The sequence below is a fragment of the Dromaius novaehollandiae genome, chromosome 3 (assembly GCF_036370855.1).
Source record: "Dromaius novaehollandiae isolate bDroNov1 chromosome 3, bDroNov1.hap1, whole genome shotgun sequence".
NCBI lineage: Eukaryota > Metazoa > Chordata > Aves > Casuariiformes > Dromaiidae > Dromaius > Dromaius novaehollandiae.
In genome coordinates, this window is record NC_088100.1 from 120,117,893 (window position 1) to 120,131,707 (window position 13,815).

General features: G+C 38.6%; 2 protein-coding genes across 3 annotated transcripts in view; one reads left to right on the forward strand and one right to left on the reverse strand.

Moving 5' to 3' along the window:
- Window positions 1-2,516: 2,516 nt before the first annotated feature.
- Window positions 2,517-9,723, reverse strand: NDUFAF5 (NADH:ubiquinone oxidoreductase complex assembly factor 5). 2 transcript variants are annotated; one of them, XM_026094715.2, is made up of 11 exons: window positions 9,396-9,723; window positions 9,260-9,300; window positions 8,953-9,016; window positions 8,243-8,290; window positions 8,039-8,142; window positions 7,505-7,544; window positions 5,307-5,504; window positions 4,731-4,791; window positions 3,416-3,499; window positions 3,028-3,110; window positions 2,517-2,869 (listed from the first exon to the last, which is right to left on the reverse strand). In XM_026094715.2, exons 1-11 carry the CDS (start codon window positions 9,660-9,662, stop codon window positions 2,783-2,785), a joined length of 1,077 nt encoding a protein of 358 aa, XP_025950500.1. In that variant the 5' UTR covers window positions 9,663-9,723; the 3' UTR covers window positions 2,517-2,782. The 2 variants fall into 2 exon arrangements, with proteins under 2 accessions (XP_025950500.1, XP_025950501.1); XM_026094716.2 differs by lacking the exon at window positions 5,307-5,504.
- Window positions 9,724-9,731: 8 nt separating this feature from the next.
- The window catches only part of ESF1 (ESF1 nucleolar pre-rRNA processing protein homolog), a 36,500-nt gene continuing 32,416 nt past the window's right edge, over window positions 9,732-13,815 (forward strand). The window contains exons 1-3 of the mRNA XM_026094662.2: window positions 9,732-9,879; window positions 10,336-11,029; window positions 11,927-12,240. Coding sequence (XP_025950447.2) covers window positions 10,363-11,029; window positions 11,927-12,240 — 981 coding nt within the window. The 5' untranslated portion in view covers window positions 9,732-9,879; window positions 10,336-10,362. The remainder of the gene's footprint in view (window positions 9,880-10,335; window positions 11,030-11,926; window positions 12,241-13,815) is intronic.

Sequence of the window (13,815 nt, forward strand, 5' to 3'; positions counted from 1 at the left end):
CTAGACCTCTAGCCGTCTTCCCCTTATCTCTGAGTTATATTAGGATCTTAAATTGGTTCAGCTTTCTCTATGCTTGGGCTCAGTGCTCTAATTCTGTCAGTGATACAGCTGCCTCTGTGCTCTTACCTGTACAAATGGCTGCCACACAATGTGGGTAACATCTACAAGCTTTCTCAGTGGCATGCTAAGCTGCCAGCTCTTGCTGGCTCTGTTTGGAGCTCTGCATTCAGATTTGCTGTGTGTGCAGCAGATGGACTTGCTTTCAAATTCATGACAACTTTCAGAAGACATTGTAAACATTTCTATTTCTCCCCTGTTAATTTGATCCTTGACTTTCTAGACAAAGGAAAAAAAGGGGTGTTAATCCATCTGATCTTAAAGGAAACAGCTGATATGCTGTCTCTCTAGAAACTGATAGGGAAGATGGATGATGGAAGGATCAGTAGAAAATCTCTAAAGTGGGCAATCATCTCATAGAAGAAAATGACACAAAATGTGGCACTGCAAAGAGGAAACATTAGACTTGGTGGAGTTTATCAAGTTAGTTTGTTCCAATCTTGTTTAGCATTTTCATTAACAATCCTGGTATAAAAAGGAGCGTATTAAGGATATTTGCTGATGACACTCCTTTTGGAGATAAGACAGCACTCCAGCTCAATTTAGTAGTGTAATTAAAAGCTCATCTGTCCTTTCTGAACACCTCCATGATTATTTTATTTGTATCTGCACTTTTTTTTAAGTGGTAGAAAAAAGATTGCTTGAGCCCCTTCTTTTTTCTACATTTTTTTCTTTTTTTTCATTAGACACGTTAAAGGTTTAGCTTGGCCGAACTACTTGAAAAACGTAGAAATGTTCTGAGCTGTCGATGTGTGGATGAGCTATTGATACCTATCGATACCTACTGATATCGGCACCTAAGGATGGGTTTGGCATTGGGCAGGTGTCAATGCCCCTCAATATCAAGAGGTATCGATGTCGCTATCAGTCGATGCCGTCGGCTAGCAAAATGGGTTGGAGATGGAAAGCGATAGCGTGTGGAGCTGGAGAGGTATCAATGTGTCTCACTAGGGATGACTACCAAGAGGTATCGATTTTGAGAGGTATCAATGCCTGTGGATAGGGATTGATATGCATGGATATTGTTCCGAGGCGTCACGTATGGAAATGGCTACTCCTGGAGGTGTGTGGATGTTGTGAAAGGTCAATGTAGATAGTCGGTGCCTGCTGAGAGCAAAATGGGACTGAGAGGGAAAGGTAGAGATGGCTCTGGAGACAAAGAGGTATCGATGCCTCTCAATAGTTATTGATAGGTATTGATAACTATCGGTGCCTACCAATGCATGTGGATGGGTTTGGCACTGGGTAGGTATTGATGCCCCTCGGTATCAGGAGATATTGCTCGATGCTGCCGGCTCAGAAAATGTGCCAGAGGTGGAAAGCGATCGACGCATGTGGAGCTGGAGAGGTATCGGTAACTATCGATGCCTATGGATGGATTTGGCAATGAGCAGGCATCAATGCCCTTCAATGTTGGGAGGTATCGATGTCGCTATTGGTTGATATGAGTGGCAAGCAAAATGGGCTGGAGACAGAAAGCAGTCGATGCCTATCACTAGGGATTGATAATGAGACAGGTGGTATCAGTGGTGTAAAAGAAAGCTTTGCCTGGCCTGTTTAAGATATTATCCTAGTTTGTGGAGTTTGACAGAAGTGCATGGCACAGTTGAAATTGGGAAGGTAGGCAGAAACAAGAAATTTTGTTAAGGAGTATTCCATTATGACTCTAAAGCTAGTGTATATGTTAAGTTACCTTCTACTTCTTGACTAATAGTTAATTCTTAAAATAATGAAAATGTGTTTCAGAAAGGAATTATTCTTTAACCATTTAGCTGGCTAAACGATGAATTTAAGAGCTTATTTTTATTATCTACTAGGCTTTGACTTTCAATAAGAAATTGAGGGAGGATAATACACAATACATCCTGATATTCAGTGCAGGAACTTTCTGTCCTTTTCTTGTTATATATAAGCTGAATCCATAATTAATCAGGGGGACAGAGCACATCTTTCATTTTCCTTAGAAGAGTGTAATAATCCTCCTGGAAAACCAAAGATAGGCTGTAAGGGGTGTTATAACCCAGAGAGAGGGGCATATTTGAAACTGAACTGAGTAAAAGAGGCAGAGAAAGGTGTGAAGGTCTTGTTTAAGAGGTAGGAGTACGGAGGGCAATGGACACATGACATGACACCTGCAAGGTAGCCAACAGTTTGGCATATCAGGGATTGGCATTAGATTCTTCAGAATATGTTCATTTGAGTTCTGTTAAACATGAGATGTAAAGTACTTACTGTAGAAGACAATGTATCTTTCAGCAGAAAGATGGTTTTTGTTTGTTTTTCCTAATCTAGAGGAATAATGCAGTGTGGCATGTACTCAGACTTGCAAAATATCAGCTCCTCTGGAGCAGTCCGTGGTACTGCAATACTGGACGACACATTACATTTGAGAATAATGATTTGTCAAAAGTTGGGAGAGCATTTATTCAGTTAGAGTACAGTACTGCTAAAATGTTTCTCTAGAAGCATTCATGAATGCTTTTTATTTTTAAATACACAGCTACTGCTGAGAAGGAAAAAAATGGAAAAAAAAACCCCCACCCTGCTGCATACAGATTATTACCACTTTGAAGTGTCATAACAGAAGCAGCCCACCAAAGTGGAGACCTTCAACAATGAGAAGTTTTATGAGAGCTCCTAAACAACTGTTGTTTTTGATAAAGAGCTATTTTTTTCTTCTTGAAAGAAGTCCATTTATTTTTGCCAGATCTCCAAATGAAACTGTTGCAGAACCTCTCTGGGCTGGTCTTGCCTATAAGAAGAAGAAAAAAATAGGGTTAATGTTTTAAGTTAAAACAATTTGTAAAAGAAACTTCAGAAGTGTCACTCATTTAAAATGAACATACTTTCAAACAGAAAGTAGTAATCAAGAAGGTCTAAGCATTTAGCAATAGTTCAGCTTCACATTACCTGTGATTCATGGAATTTCCAGCCTATCATGTAGTATATCTGAAATGTGGCAGGGACTGAGCCATCACTATTTCCATACATTTCTGTTACAGTAGGGAGGGAGAGAAAAGGTACACAGAACATTAGTTCTAAGAACTAATTAGTTCACAGAACATTAGAACCAAATACAACATATTCACCATCATAATGACTCCTGGTGAAAGATTTGGGACAATAAAATTATCCTATACTGGTGTATCAACATAGTTCAAATCCTGTCACAACTAAGGTTAAAAATATCTGTATTATGTTATTTAGTTCTGAAGTGTTTCATGTAGAGGTCAAATTAAAAAAAACAAACATGAAATATATGTTCTTTAAGTTAACATGTTACCTATTAAGTACTTACCTTGGTATATTGCTGCAGCTGCCAATATTGTCTCCCTGTGTAGCAGAGGTTTTCTATTCCAAGAGCAGTTACTCTCCCCCATACCTAAAAATATGTTTTAGCTTTAAGAAAAAGAAGATATAGCATATATCATGAGTTAAGTCTCATGCACTAATCACAGATTTTTATTAAACCAAAATAGGTATAGAATCCTCAGCCTCTCACTGGAAGGGGGCATAACATACAGCAGATAATCAGAATTTCTCTATAACAAAGACTTTTGATACCAGTGCTTTGCAGTAGTGCTTTGGTATCTATGGTTTGTATTGCTAGCAATAATTTCAGATTATTACTTCTGTAGCAACAGAGTCTTCAGAAATTTAGACTTTCTAGTATAATTTCTTTTAAAACACTAAGTACAAAGTGTTTATTCAGAGACACTGCTGATACTGCACATTTTTTTGAACACTTGAGCATCAAAAAAGATTATTCCAGAAGACTTCTAATGAAAAATAGAAGAACTGCAAACTTAATCTTAGACACTCCTCATTAATCACTTTCTGCATCTGAGTTTTATTTTCATTAAGGAACTACTGTAAACAGCAGCAGCTGATCCAGTAGATGTCCTGAATTGCTCCGTAAGTAACTACTGAACTGTATGTGAACGATTACTGTACGATCTATGACAACTGCAATCATAACACTAACTCAGTTGTTAAGTCTCTTGCTTTCCTCAGCATACTCCAATTTGAGGGTCCAATTATTCTTGTTCCAAGACAGTGTCCTGAATCTCCTGCCTGTGAGCTAGACAGGCTCACTGCCTAACATAGTGACTGGAAAGTCACTCTGTGGGAAACAGGCTTCTGTCTCCCCTTACAGAGCTGTTCAGCGGCCCACACAGGACAGGCCCACACGTAAAGCAGAACATTCACAGCAGACCACAAAGTAGCAAATTTTTGACTTTTGCTTCAGAAAACAAATTTGCTGATGGGCATAATCTCCTGACAAGAAATCAGGAAAAAAGTAGTACTTCCTTGAGAGAAAAATGAATTTGGAGGAAAAAATTAAAATTAAGAGGGAGGAAAAGGCATCTGGCTTCTCATCTGGGCATAAGAATGACCACATTACAGTGGTATCAATATGTATATGTTTACAAATACGTGAGCAGAGAATTCACAAAACTATAATGCATATTTGTTAGCACAAGAGTACTTTGAGATAATAAAGAATTGCTACAATAAGCTGTATCTGGAGTTAAGAAACATGAACTCTTCTGTGTCTGTGTCTACATCACTGATACAGAAAATGCTTGTTCCTAAAAAGTATATATACTTGCCTTGCAAATCTTCCATAACCTGAAACAATCCTGGATAGTTTACTTGAATTTCATCAGTGTCCTAGAAAAATTCAAAAGCTTAATTTTAGAGCACATCTAGCTAAAACCATACCATTATTAACTTTCACAGCAGCTACCAGAGTATATCTGTCACTTCTATTTAAACTTATATTTTTCCAAAAACAAAACAAAACTGCCTCAATATTTTTAAGGAATTTTGTTCAGTAGCCCAAATGCAATCAAATTTTAATTGAAGTGCCATCATTTTCATCTTGGTCTTAGAAGAAGCAGCAAGAGTGTTTTAAGATTTTTCCCAGTAGGTCTAACCTTCTCTGATGCATTTCTCCAAGGAGACCATCCAAACTTTGCTGGACCACAAACCAAAGATGCCCTTCAGCTTATTTCATTGATCACAGTAAGACCAACAGAGGTGGACCAAGCTAGTTCAAAAACTTATTCAGCAAGGTGCTCTACATGCAAAGTCAGGCAGCACTGCATTCATGAATAATATTTCTTATCTACTAGCAGCTCTGATGTTCTGGATTGTTGTCTGATTGTCCCTATATTTGTAATTACCACAGTCAGAGTGTTAAAGCCAGCTCTTGACAGCAGATGCCCCAAGTCAGAGACAGCAGTGAATGGTGATACATGAGGAGAAAATCCCCCTTCTCTCTCTAATTCTGCTAGCTGCAAAGAGCAGCGAAGTTCATACAGAGTGTCTCCTCCAAACATTGCACCAATGAATACTCCATCTGGCTTAAGAACTTGATGAATCTACAATACAGAAGATAGAAACTTTCATAGTTTTTGAATATTAAGCCTATTTAACTACAAAGTTCTTAGAGAGTCTTTTTTGATCAACTCAAAAGCAATCATTACTATAGTTTTAACAGATTTTTCCATATGTATATCACTAAATACAATTTTTTTTTAATTACTTGAACAGAAAAATGCAATTGAATAAAACTTAAGAACACAAATTAAAACTCAGGGATCAGTCCAGCTCCCAGTGATTTCCAAAAGTCAAACCAATTATATGTCTACATACAGAAGTGTTATTGTTGTGCATGCATGACTCAGGAGTACCTGGCCTTTAAAGGCTGTATCCCCAAGGCAAGCTGTGCGAAACCTTTTAGTAACATAGTAAGATACATAATCTGTCAGGAGAGAGACTCTATTTCTTCTTAAAGATGAATCTGCAAAAATTACACACTTAGTTTTGCCTTGGATTTTTAACTGCATATTCTGTATTTTCTAGTTCTATCTTTTTAAAATGGAAGTCTCTTAAAACAGTATCCTTCATTAATGTACTTCTGGAAAAAAGGTAGCATAACATAGCTTTTGTTTAATTTTACTTTCTTAGATGAGGGAAGCAAAAATACATTGTGAATGGCTTAAGACAAGTGGAGGCCTTAGTTTATAGTATTGATTTTTTGCACTTCTGAAGGCACAATAGAGTAATGCAATTCTTAGTACGTTCACTCCCATGTATTTTTGTCTGGACATAGTAGCAATACAATCACTCAAATTCCAACACTGACAGGACAAGTTTTCTTGTATACTAAGCTCTTATTCCCTTCCTAGTGAGAACACCAACAAATTCAAAGTTTGCTTTTTGTTAAGAATTGGCAGTGATCCCTTGTTCAGACACCCAGAAGAGCCATATTACATAACCAAGCTTATGAGGCAGCAAAAGCCTCAAACACAATTTGAATTAGTGATGTGAAACATGAAAATCTTTAAAACTGTTTTTTAATTAGTTATTAATCAAGATATCTTCTTCTATGCTAATAAAGAAGCCTTTAATTGGTAGATAAAAAGAATTAGTAGTTGGAGGCAACTTCTATTACTTAAACCCAATGATCCCATGTTAGGAATTGAGCATCCAAGACGTAGATGATTCAAGACCCACAGCTCCCCTTTGCAGGAGAAATGATGAAATGAGTTATTTCTATTGCAGGGGTAAACATATTTGAAAGGCCACATAAGATTCAATTTCTAAACACAATAAATATTTCCAAGTTTTTCTTTTCTTTCTTTTTAATTTTGTAAGTATGCAGACTTCCACTTGTATTATTTTATAATGGCTGGGTACTACTGTCCCTACCAACAGGAGGTAGGATAGCACTGCAATGACTGACATATCTGAAATAATGGAGGAAAAAAAGAAAAAGAAAAAAAAAAAATCAAACTGGGTAAGATATTCCTTGTTCCTGCTCCAAAGTCAGCTGATTTGAAAAAAATTCACCTGCAGGAAGGAGTTGAAATAATCAGAAATCAAAACTTTTTGTAACATTTGCAGTTTTCCCTCCTCCAAAAATACTTACTTCATTTAAAAATCAAAAAGCCTTTAATTTTTTTTCAGTGAAGATGACTCTGATGGAAGCTGTATTTCAAAATACATAGTTGGGACATAAAAATAACGCAAGTTCCACAAACTAGTTTTGGACTAGTCTGATTTAGAAAATGCTAGTACAACTAGTAAATGCAAAAATCAATGTTGTTACTGCAGTTTACATTAGTGATCTCACCTATTGAGACTGTAAAAATATTAAACAAATGTATTTTAGTTATTTATTCCAAAATTATCAGAGAGAGCAAGTTAATAAAAATATTCAAGTGATATTACTCAAACTTCCAGAAATACTACAAAAAATACTTGTGTGTAACATGAGTTATATGCCTCTTACTCATACAAGTTCAGGAAATATATACAGCTCTGAGCGCAAGTCATGGTAAATGTTGGTATTTAGTATCAAAAATCAGTTTCTTACCTCTCTAAAAGCTCTAGGAAGGTCATTCACCCAATGTAAACTGAAATACCAGAAGTGTACGTATTATATTACATTACATATTAATTAATTTTGGGAAAAGGCAAATACTTGTTAAATCATTTAAGTGTGTTTCAGAAGCCAGAGTAACAAACAAGTTTCTCAGGTTGCAAAAGTTCTGAAATGCCAACATACAAGTGCAATGATACTGAATAAAATCCAAAATTTATAAAAATAGCTAGGTTTTTTAAAAAAGCAAAGAGGTGCAATTCCTGGAGACTAATTAGTCAAAATGCAGGAGAAAGAAGTTATGTGTGTCTTCAAGGAAAAAAAAATAATCCAGTAAGAACCACCAATACAGGACTTCTTCCTGATGTATACTTATGACTCTGCAAGTGCATCTTGTGCAACAGTACTTATTGCTGTTTTAATGGACTATTTCTCTTTCTTTTTTCTTTTTTGGAAGTCACTCTGAAAAGAACATTATTTAACATCTTCATTTGAAAACTAAAGTGTAAACAAATGAAAAATGCATACCTTAAGCTGCTAACAACAAGATCAAATGTATCTTCTTTGAAAGGAAGGAATTCCTCATCAGCTACAACATTGACTGTAGGGATTTCAGTTTCCCTAGCATTTTTCTAATGTTGGGTTAGAATAAAAGCATCAGAAACTTGCTTCAATTGCACAATACAGAAAAGCAAAAGAAACATGACAAATATTACTCAGAAAGCTACTTACTAAAGCATTCTCTGCAATATCTACTTGAATGAGTTTTTCAACAGTCTCCTGAAATAAGAAAGTCTGTCAAACACTTAAGTTGTTTTATAAGCTGTAAGTCATCTTTTGGAACACATATATATTTAAGATAAGCTAGAAAGAATCTCATAACACATGCTAAAAATCACTACATAAAGCAAAGACATTTTTCTCCTAAAATATTACTTAGTAATTTCTCCATGGGAGAACAGTTGGAGTAAAAGTAGTACCAGAAAAGACAATCTGCATTTTTAGGATAGGTTCAGCTGGATATAAACTGTGCATTAACAACCAGTGAAGTACCTTTATTCATAGCACAGTTCTTGAAGAGCAAGTTCACCACTTTAAAAATCTCCACAATGATATTTCTCACTAAACTTACAGAGGGCAACAAACACTAATCAGAAAGCATGCATCTTCCAGATCAAGACTGAAGGTTATCTGTCATACAACAGACAGCTTCACTTGCACTGCTGTTGTTCTTATTTGTTTAATCTTCACAGATATTAATTATTTTAAGGTTACAGATTCTGCACAACACATCTTTGGACTGTACCTACAGATATGAGAAAGAACAAACTACTTCATCATGATTCAGAGGACTGTTTTAAGTTATAACAGCATCCTATTTGAAAACGCAAAGGTAAGCATGTACTTATTTTAAACACCACCAAAGTACCCAGAGACAGTACCTTAGTTAAATGTTGAGCTATGTAACCTCTTCCAGAGCCAACATCCAAAGCAAGAGGGAATGCTCTAAAAAATAGATTTTGCATCATAAAGTATACTCAAAAATTACTTTAAAGTATGTTTTGTCTAATAACGTCTAAACATCTTTTTTCACATGATCGTCACTGAGCATCCTTCCATGAAGTACTGCTATGAGAAAACACACGGAGAGGTGCTCACAAACCCACGTTTCTTTTAAAAAAGGCCAGGCCGGCTGGGAGCTGCGGGGGGAGGGAGGCGCAGGGCGCTTCCCCCCGCGGCGGGACTCACCTGGTGATGTCGAACACCCTGTCCGCTACTCTGCCGCCGACCTGGGGGGAAACCCGGCGAGAGTCAGCGGCGCCGCGACCCGGCCCCGCTAACGCCTCCCCCGCCCGGCCGGGGGCCGCCCGCGCCGCCGCCCCACCTCCTCCCGCAGGTAGTCGCACTTGGCGGGCTCCGGCTGCAGCGCCGCCCAGTTCTTCTGCTTCCGCTTCAGCTGCCGGTCGAAGGGGCTCAGCGCGCCCGGCGCCGCGGGAGAACGTACAACGGCCGCTGCTGGTCCCGACGGCGCCCAGAGCCGGCGGCTGCTGCCGCCCCAGCCCCAACCCCTCGGCGCTCGCGCCGCGCCCCCTCCAACGGCCGCTGCGCCCCCCAGGGCTCGCGCCGCCCCCCTAACGGCCGCAGCCACCATGGTCTCGCAGCGGGCGCTGCCGGGACACCCCGCCCCCACGCATGCGCCGCACCGCTCGGCTACCAGCCCTCCCCCGGCCAAGCCAGGCGCGCGTTCTGTGATTGGCTGGGAGCCGTTTTGTCCCTTCTCGGCCGCCGTTGCATTGCCGGAAGTTGCTGCGCCTGTGCGTGGGGGATTGTGGTTGTGGGCGTCCGCGTGAGGCGGCCGTGGCGGAGCGGTGAGGAGGAGGTCGCGGGCGGGGGGCTCGGAGCGCGGCGGGGGCCCTCGGCCGGGCTGGCAGCGCCCCAGCACCGGGGCTCGCAGCCGCGGGGCAGGGCAGAGCTGCGGTACTGCGGGCGCCTTGGGGCCGCGCTCCAGGAGGGAGCCTGGCTTGCTATGAAGCCGTTCGAGGTCCTGTTGGAGGCTGATAACAGGCCGGTTAGGCTGTATCTGCAGTCTTTTCTGCTGTGTATCTACGATCTAAAGAAGCTAAAGCGTTTGTCGAAGTCTGTGGTAGCTATATGAGTATTTGTGACTCGTGCTTTTCGAATTATTGTATGTGCGTTTAGAAAAAACGTTTTTAAGTATGGGTTAGAAATCTAGTTTGGTTCAGATTTTTATAACTTTTGCAATTATGTATCTAAAATCATGTTAATCACTTCTAAAATAATAAGTTTTTTTTTTCATATTGTAGTTGTTCAAGTCTTCAGCGGCATCAAAAATGGCATCCCAAGAGGAAATACTGCGTGATGAACGGTTTAGCCGTGTTACTCGGGATCCCAGATTCTGGGAAATACCGGAAGAAGATTATAAAGTGAAGATTGATAAACGATTCCGAGCTATGTTTCATGATGAGAAATTCAAGCTGAAATATACTGTGGATAAAAGAGGTCGCCCTGTTAACTTTAGCTCTGTAGAGAACCTCAGAAACTTTTATGCCCTGTCAGATTCTGACTCTGATCTTTCGGAAAACGATAGTGAAATACATACTGAAAAGAAAACAAAGAAAAAGAAAGCTAAGCCTAAAGGAAAAATAGATTCTGCAAAGCCTATTGCTGATGGTCTCCCTATGGAGAAAAAAATAAACAAACAAGGGATGGATCAAACATGTAAAGCTGTGTCTAAATTAGATGACCATCAGAATGATGGACAGAAAATTGTATCTAAATCCAAGTTAAAAGAAGACTGTGAGAAAACGACAACAGAAGTTGATCACTCAAAGGGAAAAAAGGGCCTCAGACACAAAGGAGAAAGTAAAAAAGCAGATACATCAAGAGGAAGATCACATTCAGTTCAAAATGAACAAAAGACACCACAGCCAAGTGGTACTAAATCAGTGACGGCTTCTGGGATGGAACATTCCCTAGGAGGAAAAGTAGAAGAGTCAGGTTTGTTTTTAGAATAGAAGGGGTGAAATTTGGCAAAGTTTGCTTGGGTGGTGTTGCTGTTGTTTTGCAAGATCAATCATTAATAGCTGACTGACTCTGATTAAGTATTACTGAAGAATCAGTATATCTGGGATCCTTCTTATTGTTGGAGATGAAATTGGGATTGGGATAGCTTGGAAAAGTAAAATATATAGTAGAGTATATATTCGTGTGTTTATTAAACTGAACAAGAATGTTAAGGACGTGAATGCTTCAACATAGCAACACTTGTTGATTGAAAGCATAAGGATGGCAGCATCAAGCCCTTAGTTTAAGAGGGATGCGGTTTTAAGAGTGCTGACAAGGAGTTAACTTCTCTATATGGAAAAGATTGAAGCTTACTAAAATACTGATTAAAGAAATCAGTAGTGAAAGCTTTTACTTCTAAAGTATTTGGAATCATCGTAACAACTGCCCTGTTTTCCTATGGACAGTGTGTGCCATGAGGTAAAGTGTAGAAAATCAAGGCCATAGCCAAATCCACTGGTCTAGAGAGAGCAGATGACTTGGAGAAAAACTTTCATTGTATTATTTGAGCATTTGTATAGCCTACATTACTGAAATTGATTTTTACCTGTAGATTCTGTACATAGAAATAGGATAATAAAATAATATTTTCTCAGAGTTTGAGATTGGTAAAACAATTGTGGGCCTGGAGACCAATAGGTTAGACAAGCTGAAGAGGCAATACTGATGACTTATGTTGTTTGTACTTGCCTGATGTAAGTTGTTGCTATATCATGTTGCACATTTATACAGTCTGTAAACTGGCAGGAAGACAGCTGAGATTTTTTTATCTTTGTAAAGACTCGTGTGTAATTACAATATAAAAATAGATATTGAACATTTATTTTTTAGCAACTCTGTGCACAGCCACCTGTGATCAAAGTGACATCAATAAAAATCAACTAGAGGAAGAAATTTCTGAAAGTGAAAACTACTTTGAGTATGCAGAATCTGAAGAAGAGTCAGAAGACGACGAGGAAACAGATGAGGAGGATAGTGATTCAGAAGATGAAGAAAGCGATATTGGGCCTGATCTAGCTAGGGGCAGAGGGAATATTGAAACGAGCTCTGATGACGATGAGGATTTCAGTGACCTATTTCCAAAGGAGCCAGAGATTGAGCATTCATGGGGTGAGCTAGATAAAGATGCCCCTCGTGGAAATGAGGTAACACTTGAAAATTTACTGTTTCTGCATGTGAAAAGTTGCTACATGACTAATTGATTTAACAAATGAATGTGATGATAAAGGTGTGCACTGTTAGGAGTTCATTGTAGACCTTCATCTATGAAACCATCTGAAAAAGTGCTTTTAATAAGGGTTTCAACCTTTTTTTAGTTACAAAAACTCTGCAAGTGATGATGAAACTGGCTGAAAATGACAGACTTCTAAGTTTTCTGTGGTATCTCTCTTTACCGCAGCATAGATAAGCTATCTATACATGAAAAGACAAACATGATAGAACTTTCCAGGAATTCCAGCATTTGAATGGTACTGTTCTTTATGCTGCTATTCACTACTGAGTATTTAACTTTTTTTCGCATTCACTTTTTTCACCATAATTGCAGTGCTTTCAGTGTTAGTGTAGGTTAGGCTTGAGAGATACTTTATAAGATTACTGCAGATTTTAGAATACTAATAAGACCCCATTGTGAATTTTAATTTTCTTTCACTACGAAAAAAGCCGTATCAAAATCTGGAGTGCATTAAAAAAAGTTAAACATGCTGTTGTAATGTTACAGGTATGAATATTTTTCTTGTATGTGTCATGCTGTATGAGCATTCTCATCCATTGCATCCTTTGTCCCAAGAATTGCATGACATGAACTGTACTCCATCTGCTCTCTGTATTTTTCTCTGTGTCTTAACAGCTTTCTAACAGTTGCTACCACCTCTGCAGCAGTGTTATTCTCTGTGATGTCCTTTTGTTTTCCACCAATTTATAAATGGCTTTAGTGTCTTCCCTTCTGCTGATTGTCTGCCTCCTCCTAAGAGAAGATAGACATCATAATGTAAAACTTTGAGTTCTTACACCTTCTTTTAAAGTTTTCAGCTAGGTTTTGTTTATGTGTTTCCAGCTACTGCCTACTACAGCCTTAAATGTGCGTTTTATTTGCTTAATATAGTAATACTTGACTAATTTCTGGATGTAACTCTAAGAGTTTCTGCTAAGAAGTCTTATGTTGGCTGAAAGACAAGTTTAAGATTTCAAGGAAGTCTTTACTGTGATAACACAAATGCACCGTTGATAAATAATTTGTATTTCCAACTGCTTCGTAATGGTAGTCAGCATTAACTTCTGATACATCGAGCCTCAGCGAATCAAAAACCTGAAATATTTGGCTGTTAGAACTTGGAGGATTTTGACAGCTAAGTGTCTAGTATGAAAGCACGCAGAATGCTTTTTGTTAAGCGATTTTTAAAAATTGTTTCCATTCACAATGGAATTTAACTTACAGGAATTAAAAAAGTGTATACAAATATTACAGCATCTCTGGGTTGATCTGTGGAATAATGCAAAATGTGAAGTTTTGCAGCTTCATGTTTTCCAGCACTGAAAACTATAACTGCTCATTGGTTTTTGCTTTATTTTAAACAACTGTTCTTATGTTAACTTTTGCTTGGCCTAAGTGTTGAGTTTTTTTTATTTGTGACTATATTGCATCAGACTTTAAGGGGGGATAAGTAGACCAGACTACACCAGTCTGAAAACCAGACTTGGAGTGAGCAAACCTGAATTTG

Bases quoted from the DNA above. Each gene is read 5' to 3' on its own strand.
- NDUFAF5 (XM_026094715.2), bottom strand. From the start codon at position 9,662: ATGGTGGCTGCGGCCGTTAGGGGGGCGGCGCGAGCCCTGGGGGGCGCA. The intron at 7,545-8,038 runs GTATGCATTTTT...CTGGTATTTCAG, and splicing joins CTTGTTGTTAGCAGCTTAAG to TTTACATTGGGTGAATGACC. The intron at 4,792-5,306 runs GTAATTACAAAT...GAATTTTTCTAG, and splicing joins GCTTTAACACTCTGACTGTG to GACACTGATGAAATTCAAGT.